Source organism: Danio rerio, chromosome 2 (assembly GCF_049306965.1).
Source record: "Danio rerio strain Tuebingen ecotype United States chromosome 2, GRCz12tu, whole genome shotgun sequence".
Taxonomy (NCBI): Eukaryota; Metazoa; Chordata; class Actinopteri; order Cypriniformes; family Danionidae; genus Danio; species Danio rerio.
Window position 1 is genome coordinate 57,122,122 of NC_133177.1, and position 25,379 is coordinate 57,147,500.

Here is a 25,379-nt window from a genome sequence, read left to right on the forward strand (position 1 = left end):
TATTTTAATATCTAATAATATCTAATATTTGTAGATATCAAAATCTACAAATTCCTGCATAAATAAATAATTAATAGTGTGGTTTGAAGAGGGAGAAGGTCTACTTCTAGACCTTTTCTTTATATATATATATATATATATATATATATATATATATATATATATATATATATATATATATATATATATATATATATATATATATATATAAAGAAAAGATCTAGAAGTAGATCTTCTCCCTCTTCAAACCACACTATTAATTATTTATTTATGCAGGAATTTGTAGATTTTAATATATACCTTGATTTATTTGTTGTTTTATTTTAGTAGGAATTTGTGAAATAATTCAATCATTTATTTATTTGCATATTTATTTATTGTTTGTACAGGTTTCGTCCTCCATATATATCTATATCTATATTTATATATTGTTATATTTATGTAGGAATTTGTGGGTTAATTATTTATTTATTGTTTTTGCAGTTTTCGCCTCCATAATTAAACATATTACAATATGTAAAAAATAGAATATATTAGTACTACAAATAACAGAGAAAGGTTATGAAACAATCATACAAATAGCTTAAAAGCTTCAAATGTAAACCGGCACTATTTTCAATTCATTCCTTCATTAATTTCCATTTCGACTTAGTCTATTTCAGAGGTCGCCACAGCGGAATGAACCGCCTTTTCAATCCAAGTATGTAAATGTATTTCGAGTGCGGCGGTGAAATAAAGCGCACTTGTGCCGCGGTGCATTGTGGGTGAGCACGGAGAATAAAATGGCGGACTTGGCGAACGAAGGTAGGCAACCGTGTGAATCCGCAAAATGAGCGAAATAAACCAAATAAATCGCCACCATGAGCCGCACACAGATGAATGATGTTGGTTTAAGATCCACGCGTGTTTCTGGCGCGTTGTGCGTGAGTTCGCGGCTCTGAGAAGAAGTGTGTGTGGAGCTTTAGCTCAAGTTAGCCGATGAGTGAGTTAGCTCGCGGGCTAAACAGCGCACTGACAGTGTGTGTGAGTGTGTATGTGAATGTGTATGTGTGTGTGTGTTAGCAGACTAACCCCGGCCTCTCGGTGTGTTTCTCTTTTTGATTTTTAGGCGGGTGGAAATGCACGCGCTTCCCCCTGTGCGCCCATTCGCGTGCACGCTCTAATGTAATCAAAACATTGATTAAAGTAGTGTGTGATAGCAAAGAGCATGTATTAAGGAATACACCTAAACCTGACTAATAATTCCCTGCAGTTAAGTATTAAAAGCAACGTGTGCCATAAATAAAGGCTCCTCATTTTATCTAACGTTAAAGAAATCCGTGTTGTGCATCATAATGACAACCTTCTCTATCAAAACTGTTTTACTTTAATTCCAATCGTGTCTCATATGATTAGACGTGGCTGTCAGGAGAATCAGCGATAATACCAGTCATTTACATCTTTATTGAGACTTAAAAAATGTCTCAGATGCAGAAACGAAAGCAGATGTCTGGTGGGTGGGGTGGTGTGTTGTTCAACTCGTGGTTTGTTTTCAATCCGATCACAATATGTGATTTGGATGTTATTCTGATTAGTGCGTCGGTAATGTTCGGTGTCCGGTGCAGATGGCGGGGTTTTGTTGCTAGGCAAGCCGCACGTCGGCGCCTTTCACTCGGATAGTGGCGTAACTGTGGGCCGCTGCTTTCCCTCTTATAGGCCCGCACACCCTCCGCGCGCGCCCCGGGGTGAAATGTAACCCCATGCACACATGATTCCCCCCCCCTTTAGGACTCTGATGTCCTCCAATAGAGTAGCTTGAGTGGTGAGATCACTTCTCACCCCTTGACCCAATTACAGTGATGTTCATGGTTTTACAGTGCTGACTAAACCACCCTGATGGTTTGTTTTGGGGGGAAAGCGGCTGTTTACAGATGCACGTGCGCATAACATACACTTATTTCCTATGAATGATGTCTTTATTCCCCTCCAGTTGTGTTGCTGTCAACGTGCTGCAGCTAAAAATACCAGACAGCGTCAGCCAGATCATGTGTCTTTGTTTATTTACGAGGCATGACGATCATTTTAAGGAGGTTTAATTGTGCTAGAAGTGTCTCGGGTTTTTATGGATTGGTGTGAATGTGATAAGAAGCAAGATAATTTCTTTTGACAACACTAGAGACTTTGGCTTCCATTGACTGGTTTCCAACTTCAGCTGATCATGTTACCCTGGGGTTTGTGATGGCTAGGACTTGCTATATGTTACAGTGTAAAAACTTGTTTGTTGGGATGAACAGAAATATATATATATATATATATATATATATATATATATATATATATATATATATATATATATATATATATATATATAAAAACCTAGATTATTTTTTTGCTAAATCGCCCAGCCCTAATATATATATATATATATATATATATATATATATATATATATATATATATATATATATATATATATATATATATATATTAGGGCTGGGCGATTTAGCAAAAAAAAATCTAGTTTTTTTTTTTAATAAAATTTGACCGATTCACGATTTCGAATTTTTTTTATTTATTTATTTTTTTTTAGTGTGTCACTAGTCACTTATATATATATAAATATATGGCTGATTCCAGCGTTATGGACGTGACATTTGCAGTAAAAAAATGAAACGTATATTCTCAGAGAAGGTATATGTTAACAGTATATTGAAATATATGTTTATATTTTTCTTACCCCTTAACCATGGAGTTCAGGCATCAAAAAAATATCAGTCTATGCAGGTGTTTTATATTTAAAATGACGGCAAAATGAATGCGTTACGGACGTGACAAAAAAAAGACATGAGTTTTGTGAGTTGACATACTTTGTGAAAATTCTGTGAATGAAAATGCAGAAGCCAAAAAAATATATAACAGTCAAAAGGATAAGGGTTGGCTCTGCATGGGACATATATAATTAATTTTATTTAGTTTTTCATTTTTGCATTAATGAGGAAAAACTATCGTTACGGACGTGACTTGTCTTCGTTACGGACGTGACTGCTCTGAAATTGACAGTTGACACATTATCAAAATCAGATAAATGCTTTCAAAACTTGACCAAAGACCTATTTGTGGATATCTGTTGGGTGTGTAAACCAATAAACTTTAACCTCTGAGACATCTGAATGGTAAGGTTGCACAATTAATCAAACTTAAATAGATATCACCTTGTTATATTTAATTCGTATTATGGCATGTGTGTTGTTAAAGGTTAACGCACGTTCGAATGTTCAAAACTCAATTCGGTAACAATGTTGCATGCTAACATGGTGCTTTTATACTCTGAATAATATAGAATTTATAATAAACAATCAGCTATAATGGGCCTATGTTTAGCAGGCTCCTAAAGTTAGTGTTTCCAGACAAACTTGAATTAAATCATTGCCCGACTGTTGCGCAAGACCTTGTCTACGTGGAGAATATTTAAAATCTAGTTTTGTCACAGATATGGCAATATTATATTTGACAAAGTTTATTTTAGTTTATTCTAGTTAACGTGTTAGTTGATGGAATAAATAATTTAATTTCTCCACTCGCGCTTGCTTTCTTTTTCTCGTCGGCAGTCACTTCAGGACAGGTTGCAAAAAGTTCATACGCACCAGGGTGAGAGAGAAAACTTTAAAACTTAAGAAAGGTTTTGTGTAGGCTATGTTAAACAAGCAGAAAATAGTCATTGGTTGTAGGCATGTACGATGGATGACTATAATGTTTATATTTTTAGGCTATAGTTCATAACCGATTGTGTAAAATATTGAATTAAATATTTACAGCTGCAGGTCCTATCGATTTTCTAACAAATTTAATACTCATATAATGTAGTTAAAGCTTAGATCAATATCAAGATTTTATTCTTATTTTATTCTTATTCTTATTAAAATAATTTTTATAAGCACTCAAGCGCATTTGCCGGGTGCTGGAAATCTTTGAAAATGTTTCAATTTTAATGTAGGCTATAGCCAATTTTTAAGCTTTTTTAAGCTTTGAAAGTGCTTAGATTTTGGATAAAGGGCTTGGAAAATGAATTGTGTCGCTTTGATAATTTATCTTCATAAATAGTTATTTAATTAATGAAATAAAAAACATATTTATGCTCTGCATGAAACGAAAACTCCGCTGTGGCCTGACCCGCGGCGTGCGCATTTTGAGCAGTGGGAAAAGACCAAATGCATGGAGGTTATTGATTATGCGCCTTGCGCGCCTCGCGTTTTGTCATTGCGCGCTTTGTGCGCTCCAGAAGAAAAGCATGTTACCTCAGTGGCGTCTTTCATTCTTCAATCAAACGAAAGCAGAGGCGGGGTTTCCTTGGAGGTGACAGCAGTGTCAAGATGACTACGGCGAACTTTTTAAAGACGGAGAGACTTGTGGTCGTTGTTTTAAGTCATCCAAAGTTGTATGACTTTACAAATCTTGAATTTCATAATGTTATTTAGTGACAGCAACACTCGCGCACAATAGACCAGCTGATTCAGTTGTTATCTATAGTGACATTCAAAAGAGCACCGTGCTCCTTTTCTTCTTGTCAACATAAAATGCATTGCGGAGCGCCTCACGTCTCTGGAATGAAGAAGCGCGTTCGTTGTGATCGGCTTTTATGAGCAACACATATTTGTTAACTCGCATGACAGTAACACGTGCAAACACACGTGCTTACATATGTTTTTTGCCAAAAAAGGAAAATGAAAGAAGGATATTCTGGCCACAGTTTGACACAGGAGTTGACGAACCAGCGCTGATCCTGGTCGTCTGTGCTGCCTGGAGCCGCGTCATAAACTCAACTAGGCATATTCATGATTTAGTGCAGACTACAATCAACAAACCACCCTTTTTTCCATTTGGAAAAAAACAGCTATTAATAGTTCTTATATACATTTTAAATAGCCTAATCTACAAATCAAACAAAGACAAATATTTTATAACTTCGCACCAAACTGATGCTTTCATTTTACAGCTTATAAAACATGTATGCAAATTAATGCAGTATCACATGTAAATAACAAAATTGTTATATGCTTAGCCTATACTTTACAAAATGTATAGGTTCAAAGCCTTATGGTTCATTGTCATTATCTTTCACTATAGGCAGCGCGTGCGCAGATGAACCGCAAGTAAGACGGAGGAAATAGGTTAAGTCATTATGGCCAATTATGGCAATATGTAAAATGTTGTTTTCTTATTAAACATTTATTTCTGAAATGTTACTAAAGTGGTTTATAGTTAAATGAAATGTTCAGTTCTTGATATAACATATGGATGTTATGTAATGTAAGTCAGTAATTGTAACGCAGCATCTTAATGAACAAATATGCGCTAGTCATTGGCTTATATTAATAAGGAGTTCAAAAATGGTCACGTCCGTAACGCAAAATTGTGGTTGTTTAGAGCAAAGACCTGAGATGAATTGGCGATCATAATTAGTATGGACATATTTTGGCTTTGTATACAAAGTTTCATTTTATTTGTTATAATATTTATTCCACAGTATAAACTTTTTCATTAAATCGTTACGGACGTGACACGTGACCGAAGCTGCGTGATGTCTTAAATATGTAGCTCATAAATCAAAAGGGCAGTAATGTTATGAAAAAGTAAGGGTAATTATTTATACTACAGACTCCAATCCTTCTGCAGAATGATTACTGTTAACATAAAGCATGGAAAAGGTGAGTCTTTAATCCTTTATTCTAAAGCACGAAATGTGGTTGGATTATAATGAAATTTACCATTGGCACAATCCTCATATTTCATGGATAAACAAACCAATTTCATTAAAAATTTAACAAGAGCACATCATAACAATAAAATATAGACCTTAATGAGCAAATTTAAATAGGTTTTGTTATTTTGGTCAAAAGTTTATTTTTTCATGATAAGGTTGACATTTTCATGGAATTGCTCATATATTATATATATAGTATATATATATATAAAAACCTAGATTATTTTTTTGCTAAATCGCCCAGCCCTAATATATATATATATATATATATATATATATATATATATATATATATATATATATATATATATATATATTAGGGCTGGGCGATTTAGCAAAAAAAAATCTAGTTTTTTTTTTTAATAAAATTTGACCGATTCACGATTTCGAATTTTTTTTATTTATTTATTTTTTTTTAGTGTGTCACTAGTCTTCTCAAAACATTACAACAACATGACTAAAGTAACGTTCTCTTTAAAAGTAACTTGAAAAACCATCTGGTTAAGCAACATTGTATTTTTAATGGCCATGTCATACAAAAATCGGTCAAGGTGTAAATAAATGTAAAACAAATTCACGAGTTAAATAGCGTTGCTGAAGATTTGAATAAGAAATATTTGTGTAAATATTGCACTTGCAGGAATACAGAGGTATTTTTTGCAAGTTTTGCTAAGCCTCTGACGTGCGATTTCCAGAAGATTATCATTAGTTTGAGGTAGAGCTGCACGATTCTGGTTAAAATGAGAATTGCAATTTTTTTTTTGCTTAATAAAAAAAATCACGATTTTCTCACGATTCTGTAGATGTAAAATAAAGGTTAATATGAGTGGGTTATTATTATTGTTATTCCTTAAACATGTGGTAAAACAGCAATAGGCTTTGTGTAGCTGTACTGTTGGTTAAAAATTTAATTTTGTATAGATTTGGAATGGTGGACTTGAACAGACTTGAGATTTGTCCTGGTCATTAATGCTGATGATCATTCTGATGTTGAATTGTTGTGTTTGAGACATATGCTTACAATCTGTCATTTTCTGCTTAAAATCTGTCACTGATGTGATTTTCGTGAATGCAGAAGACTAGGTGGGTATTTTTGCATTTCGGCGGGTTTTGGATACTTTTTGGGCTGGAATCAGTCAGCTGCATCTGGCAACCCTGTGCACGCTTTCGGTTTCATTTTCACTGCTAAATACGGTTCACTTCCCGCGAGGATCCCAAACGATGAATGTTATTGAATGTTAATGTTGAACTGTATGTTATTTACAACTTTATTACCTGTTATTCACAGCTTATGCAGGTTCTGTTCACTAAAGTAGACTTCATTAAGAGAAGCGCGTGCGCCCGCCTTCTCTGTGGTAACAGCTGACGGTCAGCTCACGTCACGTGTGATTTTGCGGTCGCAAATACATTACATGAAGACAGAAATAACATTTTTGGGGTGAATTATATCTTATAAATACAGCATGTGTCAATGTTGCTGTGAAGACTTGTGTGACTGCCTTGCTTCTCTTCTGACCTTGAAAATATCATTGGCTGAATTGTAAAAAAGCTGAATTAAGATCGTGTGTATGGTCTAATCGAGTTTGTGATCTTTTTTCGATTAATGGTGCAGCCCTATGTGGATAAATTTCTGTCTGTGAAGCAAGTATTCACTGAGATTCCAGTGTGTTTGTTGACCACCAAACTGTCGTAAAAGCACCAAACTGGTCCAAGCTCTTCCCCTAGAGCAGGGGTGTCAAACTCAATTCCTGGAGGGCCGAAGCCCTGCACAGTTTAGTTTCAACCCTGCTCCAACACACTTACCTTTAGGTTTCAAACAAGCCTGAAGGACTCAATTAGTTTGATCAGGTGTGTTTAATTAGGGTTGGAACTAAACTGTGCAGAGCTGCGGCCCTTTTGGAACTGAGTTTGACACCTGTGCCCTAGAGCAGGGGTTCCCAAACTTTTCAGCCCGCGACCCCCAAAATAAAAATGCCAGTGACTCGCGACCCCCAATATCCTCTGAGGTGGTTATAAATACAGAAACCTTGCATGCAATGACGCAGACACACCAATTAAAATTGTGTCAGTGCTTTAAATGTGCCAGAAAGTATAACCTGATGTTATAAAATCAAAATGCATCTGACGCTATTGCTGCTTTTAAAATAATGTAATTACCCCAGGGGTCGCAATCCAATAGAACTAGTAACTATAAGCTACTATAGTAACTATATAGTATATAGTAACTATAAACGACTATTTTTGTTTTCACTATAGTTATGGATATAATATGTTAATTCTTATGGTTTAATAAAAATAAATAGATTTTTAGAAATCACCAGGCGACCCCCCCCCCCCCCCCCCTTCATTGCCCCGCGACCCCTCGGGGGGTCCCGACCCCCACTTTGAGAACCACTGCCCTAGAGAAACATCAGTCTATAGCAGGGGTGCCCAAACGCGTTCCTGGAGGGCAGGTGTCCTGCATATTTTAGTTCTAACGCCAAATGACTACACCTGAACCAGCTAATCAAGCTTTTCCTAGCTATACTTGAAACTTCCTGTCAGGTTCGCTGAAGGAAGTTTGAGCTAAACTATGCAGGACACCGGCCCTCCAGGACCGACTTTGGACACCCCTGGTCTACAGCGATCGATGATTGGCTACTATACTAGTAGGCGGGGCTTCACTCGCCATGTAGACCGTTACACTTTTTTCACCCTTCAAAACATGGTTACTTACTGAGAGGCAGAAAGTGCTGTACAATTACATAATCTATCGGCCTAATTTTGACATCGTACCGATAATGATAACAATAAAAGTAGCAGTAATCATCCGATAAAGATATGGCCACTGATATATTGTGCATCCCTATCTTTAGTCATAGTCCCCGTTTACACTGCCAGTTAAATGTGACCCAATTCTGATTTTTTGCTCATATGTGACACAGATCGGATCTGTTCTATGACCGTGTAAACACGAAAAAACCCCTGCGTGCATTCGGATATTCAGAGATCGGTTTCAGGCCTCCTTCATATGTGGAAATAAATCAGATACAAATCGGATATGTGACGATGCGACTGTCATGTAAACAGGCAGATCGGATTTATTGAGGCATTCTGCTCTGTACATCATTAAACTTGCGACAATGTGGTGCTTCTCCGCGGTTTAATGACAGAAAAAAGAGCGTGTGTGGAGATGCCGACGCGGTAAACAACATCAGAGGAAACACAGAGGAGGAAAGAGGTCAGTCGCCACAATTTGCTCCCACCAGACCTGAGATCTCTCTCGTACCCACAAATTCCTCTGAACGGCCCTTTCCCTCCTCCGCCTCAAAATCAATTTAAAGTTGGGCGAACTTCGCGTTGTAACTTTTGTTTTTTCGCTATTAATACCAATGACTGTAAAAAATATGGACGACGCGACAGCCCTTTTTCCCATTGAACGCCTTGAGGGCAAAACGCCTGCTTGACGGGCACAAACTGTCGCAAAAGACTGCTGAAATTGGAGCCTTGACATGCGCAGAAGGACTGTCTGATGGAGCCAGAGGAGGAGCCGTGAAAATGAGCGGAGTCGAGCTTCCAATCAAACGCTTTATGTAAAATCAACTACGCCCCCCGAACTTCTCAGCATGCGTTTGCTGTCATATCAACACAAATGGATGTAATAACGTTAACAAATATGAGGGTTTTATATATTCAATCGCGCCAGCTCCAGGCCGCAGCGCATAACTTACTCGCGGCGTCGCGGGCTGATTCCGGCTCGCATGCGGCAGCGCCTGCTCGCTCGGCCGCCGCATCTGGCTCGATTGACTCGGGCTGGAATTGGGTAGTGAGTCCAGGCATCCGGAGTAGGTCCAGCAGAGGTAACATTAGTCAGTCTGAGCTCTAAGAGATAAGTCTCCGGCAGGCGAGAATCTAGCCGGAACTGTGTTTTGCTATCTGGGTGGCTAGGCGTGTATCAGCAAACTAATAAAGCCCGGAAAAAGCCCTGAACTTAGCGAATAAACAGTGTTCCACCAGGATCATGTATGTCAGAAACTGTAGTTTACTGCTGAACTCATTTTGTCATGGTAAAATAACACAGAAATCGAATAATAACATTTCAGTCTACTTCAGTCTCCTGCCGAAGCTCAGACGCCGCGCTTTGAGAAACTGTCAATCACAGCTGTCAATCACGATGACACGCCCAACATTAAATTACTGCTAAAAACAAACTGTTTACAAAAATAAAGATCTGCACCAATTTCAGCACAATAACCAGTGCCTTAATCGACCAGAACTATCTTTCGGGACATTTTATTGCAAGTGTAATATTTTTTTTTATTTGGGCTCAAGTCTCCTTCATTAACACGGAGGAGGCGGGCTTTATGACTTGTACTGCAGCCAGCCCCCAGGGGGCGATCTAACGGCCGAAACCTTCACTCAAACGTAGGCTTGCGGCACACTTGATTAATACACGCACTGCGGGCTACACATAGAACAACTTTATTCTCTCCAACACCAGTGAGCACACAGACAAAGGCTACATCTTTAACAACAACAACACACACACACACACACACACACACACACACACATCAGGGCCATACCATTACATAAACTGCATGGGGGTAAATTTGGAATAAATCATTCACTGCTTATACTACACTTCACATATTTCGCAGAGCTAAAAACAAGACAATTTCTTCCATCGTGGCTAGTGTGGCACAGATGCTAGAACCCGTCTTTATGCATGCGCGACATCGTAAATTGTATGGAAAGAGTAAACGCATGAATTGGATATGGGCCACAATTAAAACACCGTGTAAACAGACAGGCAAGCAAATCAGATATAGGCAACAAATCGGAATTGGGCATCAAGACCTGACTGTGTAAACAGGGCCAGAGTGAAGCGTGTGATTCACTGCATTACGTGCTTAATTATATATTGTTAGCTTTTTTAATTTGTCAGAATGAAAATCTGTAACTTGCTATTGACTAAAGGGTATGTTTAAGAGGAGTTTTGTCAAAGATGTAGTTGTGTACTTGGAGATTTGCTTTGGATGCAGTTAGTCAGCTTACAGTCTGTCCTCAAATAAACCCTTTTAGGAAATGACCTATTTTGTGAATGATTATCTTGGATGTTTGTGTGTGATGTAGGGAAACTTGGATCCATCTGAACTGTAATACTGGTCAACCGGAGATGAGTTGTTTTCTTGCTTTCTGCATTTAAAACACAAACTTATCATAGATTTCCTACTAATGCCCGTTTTTTAACTGTCAGTATATTCAGTTTTTCCTTTATTACCCCAAGATCATCTATGTGTCAAATCCAGTTCCTGGAGGGCTGCAGCTCTGCACAGTTTAGTTCTAACTCTAATTAAGCAAACTTACCTGTAAGTTTCAAGCAAGCCTAAAGGTCTCAATTAGTTTGATTAGGTGTGTTTAATTAGGGTTGAAGTTAAACCTGCGGGAACTAGATTTGACACCTGTTAAATTCTAGGCCATAGTGTAGGGCTGCAAAATATATCCTTCACTTTGCAGGATATGCATTGTTGAGTCTGTATTACAAAGATTTTGACTAAAGATTTTAAACGGTAGGGTTTTGGCGATGTTGACCAATTTAGCATCGTACGATGTCTTATATTAACATCGTGATGGACGATGGCATCGTCGTCATAGGCGGACGTGAATTAATTATTCATAAATAATTAATTAATTCATAAAGAATTAAATATTTGTAGACCTCATGGTCTTTGTTTTACTTATAAACAAATCATCAATAAATAAAGATATAAGTTACACACAAATTACCACCTGTCATCCACTTTTTCTGCGGGACTGTGTCGTTATATTGACGTCCACAAACTTGGTCGGTAAAAAAGGTGCCCGACCAACAGTATCTGAGGTTTTCACTAAAATTACTCAGTACTGCAAGTGAAAGATTGAAGCAGTGTACTGATGCTGTGACATGTTACCTGATAGATTCAAAAGACTGAAGAGTCGTTAGAGACAACTATAGTGAGATGCGATCCAGCGGTACATCCTTGATAAACTGTCCGACGAGCACTGCTTTCTGAAGCTCAGATGAGCGCATGACAGTGCGTGTGTGTGTGTGTGTGTGTGGTCACGTGATGTGCACTTTCAGTGGACGGAGGGCTGTTCAGAAATGCTAGGTAAAACACTGCGTGGATGTGGATCATTTTCGTTATAAAATGCTTTTTTAAACTAGCACGTATTAAGGCTGATTTATACTTCTGCGTCAAACACCGGCGTATGATACGGCGCTGACGCATAGCCCTTCGCCGTGGCCGTCACTGACGTGCACCTCTCAAAAAATGTAACTACACGTCGCAACGACGCGTAGCGTAAGCTCTGTGATTGGTCGGCTTGGTAGCGCTGACGAGTCTGGGCGGGACCGAGAGCCGCGCGAACGATTGTTTACAAGTGTGGAGTTCCGTGAAGGAGCTCCGGATGGAAAGTTTTGTTTTGTGTTTACCTCATAGTTAAAGTTGTTGCACGTCCGCCGGTTCCTGCCTCAAAATGAGCGAGTTTGAGCCACTTGTACATCCCGGAAGTGTTCAGGAAATGCAAAAAAGTAGCAAAGAAACTCGACACAGGGGAACATTTACACCTCACTGCCAACTAGCGTTTCGGAAGTGTTAATGCAGACCAACAGAGACAGCGCGCAGAAGTATAAATGCACAGCCACGCGCGTTGCCTGTGCCGTGGGTTACGCCGGTCACCTGACGCAGAAGTATAAATCAGGCTTTAGTGTAAACAGGGCCTTAGGCCGTACTCACACTAGGTACAGTTGCCTCGAACCGGGCCAAAGCACGCTTGTCCCCCCTCCCGTCTCCCTCGACGGCCATATCACACCATATCGGGCCTCGGCACGCTTACATCATCACTACTGCTCTGTTCTGTGAGAAGCGCTCTCTATGGCAAGCCTTTTTAGCATTTAAATCTTTGTTCTGACTCCATAAATATATTTAGAGATATCTCTAATTATATTTTGACTAGTCATAATTATAATTCCACTGCTCAGAATGACAATTAGAGATATCTGCAATTACAATTTCACTAGGTCGAAATCAGATTGGAGATATCTGCAAATATATTATGAGTCATTATTATAGTCATATTCCTCCATTGACGTCCATTGAAAAATATTTGCAGATATCTCTAAATAAGTTTTGATTAGTCACAATTGTAATTAGAGATATCTCCAAATGAATTTTGACTATATAGACTATTATACTATATTGAGATATCTCTAATTACGGTTGTGACTATATTTAGAGATATCTGCTAATATTTTTCAATGGAAGTCAATGGAGGAATATGACTAGTCAGTCATAATATATTTGCAGATATCTCCAATCTGACTAGTCAAATTATAATTATGACTAGTAAAAATATAATTAGAGATATCTCTAAATATATTTATGGATAGTCAGAACAAGGTTTAAATGCTAAAACGGCTTGCCATACGCTCACACCCAGTAGCACAGTGGAGATTTCTCTAGTTATACCGTTTCAGTCGTTTGATATCCAGTGACATGCAGTCAAATATTTCGCCAAACAGTCTTTAGGGATGCTGTGACACGCAGTCAGATATTTCGCCGAACAGATCCACCACTTTTGGCGCTCATAAACGATCATAAAGCTCTCGTGCTGCAGGAATGAGGAGGTCTGCTGAAGGCGCGCAGCTGACGTGCTGTGAGGAGTTTGCGTCTTTAATAAATTACGGCAGTTTGCGATCACTGAACAGTAAGAATGATTAATAAATTCTTATGAAACAAGCCCAAAAGTCACGTATCGCTTTCAGTTTCGGGCTTTGGCGTGTTTTACAAAGCCCAAGTGATCCGCGCTCGGGCACACCTCTTCCAACCGGGCCAGGGCCGGCCAAGTGAACCGTGCTTGAGCCCGATTCACGGCCCGAAACGGGCCTGGGCACGGTACGGATGGCATAGTGTGAGTAGGCCCTAAGTGTGTATTTTTCACAAGCAGGTTTGCAACCGGGGCGGAGGATCGGCGATGCTGGCTTTGCATCGTGTTGTCTGTCAGCCATCGGTGATGGATGATGGCATCGTCTATCGGCCCAACCCTATTTCACAGCCTTACTTAAAGAAGAACAAAATCTAAACTTTTTGTCTCTTTTTGACATAAATTCTATTGGATACAATCCAAGAATACAGAGTTTGAAATTAGGGCTGGGTGGTATAACGAGTTCTGGGGATATGATTCCCCAACGCGATGTGGGATTATCCAATATTGTTCATATCGATATGGTTTGAGGCCACACGTGAGCATTCTGCGCGAAACGGACCACTCCAAGGTAGCACGCGAGCTCCACTTGCACAAACGTGCGCATGCGCAAATGAATGATTCGCTCCATGAGTCATAGTCATACAAAAGATTTGTTTAAAATGAACGAATCATTCAAGAACGACCCATCAGTACACGCGACATGGAGAAGCGTGCAGTGCCCGTGTTATATCAAAATCTGACTCCCCCACACGTGCACGTGTCACACAGCGCCTGCAGCTGTCCCAGCAGTTTATCAGAAACCTCTTATCGATCATTTCTTCCCCAATTGAATGCAAGAATGAACATAGAAGCCTTGTCAAATTGACAAGCAGCATCCGAATGTGTTTAAAAGAATTAAAAACGCCAAAATGGGAGGAATTTATATCGCATTTAGAAAGTGAAACCACCTCATATTTACTGATTATATGTTCAGTATTCATTACACGACGGTCTCTTCTTTACATTTACGTTATAATACATTTAGCTCGACGTTCTGTTATTATGACTGTTTACATTTAAATGCTTAACCAGCATTTCATCACAGTACTCTGACACAGTACTTCTTCTCGTATCTATTTGTTTTCATCTCTATTTAATATTTAGTACAAAGAGTTTGGTCAAAACAAAAGAAAAAGTGTAGGATTTTTTACAGTGAGTGAAAGACTTCTCTTTAGTTATCTTTGATATGTGCACTGTTTAATAATTGTGCACAATACATGTAAATGTGTAACTAAAAAAACATATACAGCTGATTTACTTGTTGTTTATAAATCACACAACTGTGGTGTACAGGATTTCTAAAAACTAGGGCCAGACGGAATCTGCGGACGTTTTTTGCTGTTTCTTTGGTAAAAGTCTGGATTTCTGCTGAATTATTTTTGGAGTATCATAACTAAAACCTTAATATATGAAATAAAAAATAATATCTTTTATTTAATGTTTAAAATCCAAATCCATTTAGATTCACTTTATTTATTAAATAAAGCAAGTTTGTCGTATAGCACATCTTGTAAAAGACAGAAAATAATACTGTACAAACTGCATTGTACATAAATCAGATGAACATTTTCACATTAGTCAATAATATCACTGAAATGAATTAAAAAAAAACTGAATAAATATAGATTTACACACATTTACTCAAGTAAATAAACAGAATTCATGATGGGCTGAAAATCTGCGGAATTCTGCGCGCGCAGATTCCGGCTGGGCCTACTTATTACAGCACTGTAATTGTAACATAAAATACTGTGTTTAATATTTACATTCAATGTGGTTCTTTTGTATTCCACAATACTTTTTGTTGTGTTTCTATTTCAGTGTGTTTCTTTTTTATATAGCTCTGTTTTGTATGGTTCTGTTTACTTTGTTATTTGCACAACAGCAATGTAGATCTGAGTATAGTGTTAAGCAGGAAAAAAAACCTGTATTGTATTTATCAAAGATTTGGTTTATAATTTGAAATGTTGTGCAACAGTTTGAAGCAGGAGAAAAACCTTTATTTTATTTATCAAAGATTTTGTGCAGCTGTTTTTTTGTAAACAGGGAGGGAAACCCCTGTGTTTTGAATTATATTTTGCTTAAAAATGTCTATTAAAGTTTTAATTAAGGCTTTAACTCTCAAGTAACCATTTAGGGGAAAATATCGGATATATATTGTATACCATCATTCCTCCTAAAAATACCGGGATATGAGTTTTTGCCCTTATCGCCCAGCCCTATTTGACATTCAGAGAAATCTTGATATGAAATTTGTCTGACATGCCTCAAATAACTTTAGTATACAAAATGTATACAATTTAATAATGTTCTTGGGGCGGCATGGTGGCTTAGTGGTTGTCACTGCTGCCTTGCTGTAAGGTTGCTGGTTCAAGACCAGCGGGGTCAGTTGGCATTTCTGTATGGAGTTTGCTTGTTCTCCCTTTGTTGGATTGGATTTGATGAACTAAATTAGTCGTAGTGTAGTAGTGTGTGTGTGTGAATGTGAGAGTGTATGAGTGTTTTCCAATACTAAGTTGTGGCTGTAAGGGCAACCGCTGCGTAAAACATGCTGGAATAGTTGGTGGTTCATTCCACTGTGGCAACCCCTGAAATAGAGCCGAAGAATAATGAATGAATGAATGAACTAATATTTTTTGTTTTTGTCTGTTCAACAGAGAAGCCTGCCATTGCTCCTCCAGTGTTTGTGTTTCAGAAGGACAAAGCACAGAAGGTATGTTTGCCCTGATTGGCAAATAAGTAATTATTTTAAAAATAATTTACTAAAAAAACAAAAATTTATATCATGCCTCCTAACCAATATGATTTTCATCTTGCAACATAAATGTTAAAGGAGACTTTTTTATGTAAAAGTCACTTGTGTAAGGGGTTTAAACAGTTGTGTGGCAACAGTTTGTGAATAATAGCAGCATGGTAAAAATTTATTAATTTTGTTATTTATAATCGCACAGATAAAAACAGTTTGCATAAACCATTTGATTGACATTCTCTCTTTGTACGTGTCATCAGAGGGGGAACACCCCGCCCACTAGTGACAATCTCTCCCTCGTTAGCAGAGAACATTAGTTTTGTTTTGAATCGGCTATTATGCTGACACATAGGCATTTGTAGCTCCGCCTTCTTTTCAAAAGAGCACAATCTCATTTGAATTTAAAGCAACAGTCACCAAAGGCTGCATTTACACTACAAATCTTGATGGTCAATTCCGATTTTGTCCCAATCTAATTTTATTGATAACCTGCACACTTTATCTTTTAAAAGCGACTCATATCTGATCTGCATTTACACTGCACACGGCAAAGGTGCAATGACCAGGAAAAAAAGAGGGGGCGCTGACTGACAGCTTATAATAAGAGCACTCTTTTCTCAGTTCCTATATTCAATCTGTTTGCAGGGTCTCTTTTTTTATTCTTTTTGACAAGCTGTTTTACTATAGTTTATGACAGAAAATGGTAGTTTGTTTGGCCATCTTCTTTTAAGTGTTACGAATTAAATAAAAAATCCTTAATCAAAAAGCAGTTTAACCAAAATATAACAAGATAACAGGGATTAAAAATATAATCCCTGGTGTCCCCGCTCTCTCTCCCCAAAATATAAACCCAAAAACACAACCACTGAGAATTAACAAGAAAATATGATTTATTTACAGAAAATACAGAGCAAAAATAACATTGGGAGGAGTTCAGCCAAAATAAATGACAATTAGCCAAGCAAACTAAATCAGAGTAAGCTTCCCTGGAACATCCTTGGAACACAGGAGAAAACGAAAATAATAAATTGAAGGCACCGAACCTCCCTACCATGTCTCCTTGCCAGACAGGGAGACAGAAAACAGGGTCTCTCCGGTTAGAATATACAACTTCTCATTGGCATCTTACAAAAGCCTTATAAGAGACATCAGCAACAAAAACTCATTGTGATATCACTTGAGCACTAATATCTCCACAGAGAATAACGAATGAGGAATCAAGAGAGAGAGGGAAGCCTCTGAATCCATGCTCTCTGAGGTGTTAAATACAGTCGCTGCCGCCAATCCTAGCTCCAATTACAATCCGGCGTAATTCGCTGCACCTGCGTATAATTTGAAATGAGAGAGAGAGAGAGAGAAAAACACCACACAAAAACTACACGACAACTACTCGTAACACCTTCCCACCAAAAAGATGCCCACCTAACTCAAACTTCAACTTCAGCACCATAAACTCTGGACAGCGCATCTGCAACCACATTTGGCAAACCTTTCTTATGCCATAAACCCAAATTAAATTGCTGGACTTTCAAAGACCATCGCATTAATCGCTGGTTTGAATTGCGCATTCTATCCAAAAAAACAAGAGGATTATGATCAGTGTACACACGAATTGGTAACAAACTTCCACCCAAGAAACCACAAAATGTTACAACACCTTTTTAAACCAGTAGGTATTTAAATGTCATGTCCATGGCGTGATTTATGCCGTGATGTATGCAACAGTTTTATAATAGTTTATATTAATTACGTGGTGGATGTTGCTCTCGCGGGCGATGCAGTGGCGCAGTAGGTACTGCTGTCGCCTTACAGCAAGAAGGTTTCTGGGTCGCTGGTTCGAGCCTCGGCTCAGTTGGCGTTTCTGTGTGGAGTTTGCATGTTCTCCCTGATTTCATGTGGGTTTTCTCCGGGTGCTCCGGTTTCCCCCACAGTCCAAAGACGTGGTACAGGTGAATTGGGTAGGCTAAATTGTCTGTAGTGTATGAGTGTGTGTGTGTTAATGTGTCTGGATGTTTCCCAGAGATGGGTTGCGGCTGGAAGGGCATTTGCTGCGTAAAAACTTGCTGGATAAGTTGGCGGTTCATTCCGCTGTGGCGACTCCGGATTAATAAACAGACTAAGCCGACAAGAAAATAAATACATGTATTAATAAATACATCTCTGTCTCTCTCTCTCTCTCTCTCTCTCTCTCTCTCTCTCTCTCTCTCTCTCTCAGTTTTCAGTTCAGTTCAAGTTGCTTTATTGGCATGACATTAAATACAGTATTGCCAAAGCATTTCAAATATAAAACATATTAAAACCATTGAAAATAATACTTAATAGTAATACAGATAAGATATAATGACAAAAAAAAAAAACAATACATTTGATAAATATAATAATAATAATAGTAAAAAGTTAAAATTATTTAAATAAGACACAAATTTACATTAACCATTTCTTATGGTGTGTAGGGTGTATACATATTTTGCAGCTAGTCTAAATGTCAATTCGTCCTCTCCGAGTATATGGTAAAGTTTTTCTGAGTCATTTAAATTAAAAATCTCTCTCTCTCTCTCTAACATGCTTAAATACTTGTTACCCAACAATACATTTTTTTTTGTCCTTGTGTATGAGATTTAAGGTTTGCGACTTTGCTGAAGGCTGTTCTGAAATGAAAGCGTCAGACGACAGACTTGACTTCATTCACTATGGTCTTTAATGACGCACAACTCGCATTGACAGATGAAAATCCGATCTACCTGCTTAAGCTGGATTTATTCTTTCGCCTGGCGCCACATGGCGCACCTCCACTGACTGCGCGTGCACTTTGCGAAATGGACAAGGCTTTTATACTTGCTGCGTTCGGCGGTGTGATATTCTTTAAAACGACAGGGTGTAACTTACCGTAAAATCAGACGGATAAATAGAGAAGTAGGAAGTTTCTAGAACTGCGTCATGTCATATTATTATCATTCAATATTGTTTAACTAATTATTTTTTATTATTTTTTTAAATTATTTGAATGATTATAAGGGTTTTTATAACCGTTCAAGACTTTTTTTAACCATCAAACTTTAATGCATCACTTGCTTTTGTTCATATCTCGGACAGTTTTACCTGTTAAAGTTTATTTAAAATATTAATAACAAGAGAAAAGGGGTCACTCTACAAATAATACAAAAATATATATTTTTTATTATGGCAATAATAAAAGCAAAAAAAGAAAACTTACTAAAAAATACAGATTTTTTTTTTTAGATTTAGCCCGCTCCACATTTTACACATGTCTGTCTGGCTAGTTTCTGTCCTATACTTATGGTAAAAAGACAATAATGGTCCAACATTCCTGACCATTATCACCAATAAAGTCTAGAGAAATAGGCCATTAGTATATTGTAAACCGATTTACAAGGTTTAATATCCCTTCCCAGTTATCAAAGAAATAATTCTGTGAATTCATTATAGTTTTTAAATATTAAATTGTTTTAAATTCAAAATTGCAATTATATAAATCAGTGTTAAATCTATAAATGGTAAAAAAAGATATTTGGTAATTGTGTACCTGGGCCTCTTTTGTTTTTAACAAACTTATCCCTCAGGTTTTTCCCAAACCTCTTAACAAAAAGTTTCTCCTTTCCCACGGGTGTTGCAATTACGGATCCGATTCATATCAGATAAATTTCCACATATGAACAAGGCCTCATTCTGATTTGAGTAAATCAGAGTCCATGTGATTTTTTATTTATTTATTTTTTTGCTTACATGTACACAGGCCATATCCGATATGTGCTACATGAGAGAAATCAATCAGAATAGTCACCTGAACCATGCAGTGTAAATGCAGCCAAAATGGCACTATTAGGATCAAAGCCTAAAAGGGACGGTTTCTAAGAGCTATAAAACGCTATCTGTGTGGTAGAGCTGCATGATTCTGGCTAAAACGAGAATCGCAATTTTTTTGCTTAAAATAAAGATCACGAGTTTCTCACGATTCTGTAGATGTAAAATAAAGGTATGGTAAAAACAAACACATGGCACAACCTCGATAATAATATTATCTGTAGTCTACTGGTTTCTATAAATAATTCTATTCTATATTAATCTATTCTTATAATAATTCTGATGTTGAATTATTATGTTTGAGATATTTGCTTGCAATCTGTCATATTAGACAAATTCACTGGTAAAATCAGAAATATGCCATTATCAGATTATATTCAACAATATATAGGCTAGAGTAGTTAAACTGACATTGTAAACATTTATTTTCATGCACAACTGTGTGATCGCTATGAAAGAAAAAACATATCAAATGCTTGTCGTAATCATAACTCTAAAATGCGATACGATCATTTAAATGAAGTGCTCGCTTTCGGTTTCATTTTGACTGCTTATTACTTGTTTATGCTTCGCACGCGACTCCCAAACGATCACGCTGTGCCACAAACTGAATATTATTTACAACTGTATTACCTGTTACTCGCAACATATGCAGGTTCTGTTCACTAAAGTAGACGCGCGCGCGTCTATCACTAAGTAGAGCGCGCGCGCCCGCCCTCTCTGTGATAACAGCTCACGGTCAGCAGCTCACGTCACGTGTGATTTCCTAATCGCAAAAAAAATCATTATATTAAAACAAAAATGACATTTTTAGGTGAATTATACAGTATATACAGTATATAATACAGTATGTGACTCATTTAACATCATTTGGAGGTGTCAATGTCACTGAGCAACCTGTGTAGAACAATAAAAAGACTCGTGCAGCCGCCTTTTTTTGTCTCCTGAACTTGAAAATATGATTGGCAGAATCGTAGAAATGCTGGATTAAGATCGTCTAGGGGGTCGAATCGAGATCGCGATCTTTTAACGATTAACTGTGCAGCTCTACTGTGTGGTATTTTGAGCTGAAACTTCATATACACACTCTAGGGACATCAGAGACTTATTTTACACCTTGTTCAAAATCGCATGAAACGTCCCCTTTAAGGTTAAGCAAGATTTCAATTGTTCACTTACACATTCAGAGCCCAGACTTGCTTAAAAATACAGCGGCACCGAAAGGCACTCTCGTCCGCCATTATCTCAACCAACAGGAAGTCCTGTTTCAAACTCGAGCTGTTTTTTTTTAGCAAATGTAGCTATAATGGGCTGCTCAAACAAACAGTTGCATTTCCATTTTGGTGGATGAGAGATGAATTGCTGCAGCTTTGAGTTCGTACTTCCCCCAACTAAGCAAAGCCTCTTTCCATAATAACCTGAGGATGTTATGATGGAAGGCACTTACTTGGAAATATTTAATTTAGCTTTGAGTTTTATTGCAATAACAAAGAAGACATTATTCAATAAACACTCAGGCGAGGCTTGAAATCAGGACTAAATTTCAGCATTGGCGAGTAAATTCAGCAGGTTTGGCTGGCGGTGAGATGATTTTCAGCTGCAGACTGACTAACAAATATACAAATCACACTCAAAACGTGATTTCCCCGAAGTATTTTGAGCAAATTAAACAAACTTGGCATTTCAAACTGGACCGTTTTGGCCCCGGGGAGAAATTATTCAAAAACAGGCCTACTTGATATGTTGTTTTCCACTGTGTACTGTGTTTCCCTGTGATGTAGTTCAGCTTTGTGAGACCAAATAATAGTTTTATTTACATTTTTTTTATCATCTTGCAGAGATCCGCTGATGGGTCGAGTGCAGAGGACGGAGACGGTGAGTTTGACAAGACTTTGTTCATATTTTTAGGATGCACCAACACCGTTTTGTCAGTAAATATTCTGGACAATACATGATTGACGCATTCCACCAAGCGGTCTACTCAATGCATGTTGTGTTATATGTATGACCATTATGCTCATGTCCCACATTTATTTACAGCATTTTTTAAGACGTGTGTCAAGTTTCATCTTTTAAACACATTATTGGTCATCAATGTCAAAGCAGGGAACCAATCAGAGGAACTCAGAGGCGGGGCAAACCTTGGAAGCTTTTGTGTATAGAGTGGAGAAACCATGACTTCACCTTGTAGGCTAATCCCTATAGGATTTTCCCATAGGCTTTTCGAGGACTGCAAATAATGAGCTTTGGCCCCGTTTACACTAGTGCATTTTAGTTTGAAAACGCATAAGTTTTGCTACGGTTACGCCATCCGTCCACACTACGCCGGAGTTCTCGAGCGCCGAAAACTGAGCTTTTTGAAAACGCTGGAGAGGCCGTTTTCATTCTAAAACGCTGCTGCTCCGTCTCAGTGTGGATGGGGAAAGACGGAGACATCTGAAAACGGAGGCGGGGCTGCCGACGTTCGCCTATCTGATTGGGGCTTTTCCTCAATATTAAGTAGCCCACACACAGTTCAGTCTCGCATCCTCTTCTTGTAAGTTAAGACTTCGCAAGTTTGATCAAGGCTGCAGTCTCCCCCTTCTCAGTTTGATATGGAAAACATACTGAGGACACGGGTAAATCTTCAAAGGGAACAGTGTACTTTATAACTTCATTCACATCACCTTGGCTACGTTGTTTCACTTTCTCAACAATAAAATGTAAACATGATTTAAGGAACTGCCTATTTTCATTTTAATATTAGCAACTTAACAGACAGCAGAAATGTTGAGGCGCCGTGCTGCATATATGAGCGTCATCTTCACTGTGTGGATATTTATAACAAAACGGAGCCTATAACAACTGCCTCCTTTCAATTTCAGTGAAAATACGAAACGCACCCTCTCTTTTGCTGAATATCAGTTTTAATAATCGACAATTATAAAAGTATAACATACAATAAGTTTATACATTGTAGGAAATAAAGGCAAGCGATCAGTCAATGTACCTGGATTAATCATTAACTTATCTTTGCGCTTAACCAAAACATGTTACCCGTGAACAAGTAACTTAATAGATTCCAATGACCAAAGTCAGGGAATTGGCCTATGTCGTTAGATAAAGACAACAACATGAATGAAATATCACGTTTAGCAAATATAGTGAGATTAGATCCAGCGGGAGATGCGTGATGAGCAGTCCGACAAGCAGAGCTCTCATCTGGGTAGAAATGCTGGAGCGCTTGCCCGAGAGTGTGTGTGTGGTCACGTGATGTGCGTTTTCAGTGTTTTGGTGTGGACGGAGAGCTGTTCAGAAACGCTGGGTAAAACGTGAGTGAGGACGCGGATCGTTTTCATTCTACAACGCCGTTTTAAAACTAAAACGCACTAGTGTAAACAGGGCCTTTGTGTTCAAACACAGGTCATTACACTTACATGTTTTGTCCAACTGGATCATCCTCCCAAGAAAATAAAATCTTTTAGGAATTTTGGATCTTAACTGCAAACGCAAGAACTGAAAAGCTAACATTAGGCTACAACATTAAGCAGTTCATGGTTCTGCTCCAGGTTTCATTTTATTGGTGTTTAACAAGACAATACATCAAAGTATACAATACAACAGTGGTTCTCAAAGTGGGGGTCGGGACCCCCCGAGAGGTCGCGGGACAATGAAGGGGGGGGGTCGCCTGGTGATTTCTAAAAATCTATTTATTTTTATTAAACCATAAGAATTACCATTTTAATCCATAACCTACTAAAAAATAGTCGTTTACAGTTACTATATACACTACTGTATATAGTTACTATAGTAGCTTATAGTTACTAGTTCTATTGGATTGCGACCCCTCAGGTAATTACATTATCTTAAAGACTCAGCAATAGCGTCAGATGCAGCAGATTGATTTTATAATACCAGGTTAAAGTTTATGGCACATTTACAGCACTGACATACATTAAAAAAATATAACGAAGAATAGACTTGGGTTTATTGGTGTGTGTGTGCGCCCCATTGCATGCAAGGTTTCTGTATTTATAACCACTTCAGAGGATATTGGGGGTCGCAAGTTACTGGCATTGTTGTTTTGGGGGTCGCAAGCTGAAAAGTTTGGGAACCCCTGCAATACAGCATAGGAAAAATTACAGATTGACTATTCACCCCTTCCTTTAGCCCTACGCCTTCAAGCTAATGAGAATTGCGAAACCCCTACCCCTTGGCGTGCATGCGCAAAACGAGGGGTAGGGGTAAGGGGAAGGGCTAAGGGGTAGAATTGGGATTGGGCTTAAGTTACCTTTCTTGTAGAATGGTGCTTTAAATAAAGAACTTTGTTGACCTGATTGTTCGTTATTAATTGACAAGTTGGTATTGCCTATATGGATAAAAAAAAATTTAAAACCGCTTTAAATTGCTATGCGGTCAAAAAAATTGGTGCACTAAACTTTTGTTCTGAAGCACTTTAGAAAAAAAAAAAATTGGCGCACTAGCAGGGCTCGAAATTAACTTTTTTTACTTGGTAGCACCGGTGCTCCCAACTTCAAATATTTAGGAGCACCAAAAAAAATTTAGGAGCACCAGAAAAAATTTAGGAGCACCAGAAAAAATTTAGGAGCACCAGAAAAAATTTAGGAGCACCCACCAAAAATGAATGAGCACAGCTGCAAATTGTTTTTTAAGGGATTTATTGTATTTTAAAACAACATTAACAGGACTGACAAAAACCAGAAACAACTATCTAACTAATGCTGCGAGGACATTGATATTTGTGTGCAATAATTCCAAAATGAATGTCTAATAATTAGGCCATAGAATATTAATGATGATAAAAAATGACAATAATAGTAACAATGACATCCTTTTCTCATTATGATGCTGCCTTGAATGTGCATGAACGTAGGTTATCTGCTATAAAAAGTCTGTTACTTTATGACAAATAATTGTATAGTTTGCATCAAACAAAAATGAAGCATTGCAGTAAGAAATATTGATTTTGTACTGCTGTTTTTATATGCATGTCAATTTAATAAATAATATTTCTGCTACAAAACAAACTAAATATTATAATAAATCATTCAATTCAATGATGAAAGCTGCAAAGCAGTCATCAGTAAACAAATAAAAAAATAATATACACCTCAAACAAGAATAGACAAAAGAAAGTAAGTAAAGTGTCACTTCTATCACTCTTTAAAAGTTTTGGTTTCAGGTTGTGTCAATTTATAGGTTCAGTCTGAGATGACCTTCATTTTTCTGTGTTAGTGGAAAAGCAGGCGAGTCAGCCGACCCAATTTATGAGCAGGCAGAGCAGGATTCTTGCGCTAACCA

The 25,379-nt window shown here is 37.8% G+C and overlaps 1 protein-coding gene across 3 annotated transcripts in view; it reads left to right on the forward strand.

Annotated features, from left to right (window-relative positions):
• The first annotated feature begins 757 nt into the window (after window positions 1-757).
• ranbp3b (RAN binding protein 3b) overlaps window positions 758-25,379 on the forward strand; it is a 59,807-nt gene continuing 35,185 nt past the window's right edge. For 2 of the 3 annotated variants that reach the window (XR_012385839.1, XM_005168445.6), the window contains exons 1-3: window positions 761-804; window positions 16,165-16,220; window positions 21,917-21,953. Coding sequence is in view for 2 of the 3 variants with exons in the window: in XM_005168445.6 (XP_005168502.2) it covers window positions 783-804; window positions 16,165-16,220; window positions 21,917-21,953 (115 nt within the window). In the remaining variant the exon portion in view is untranslated. 3 annotated transcript variants of the gene reach the window in all.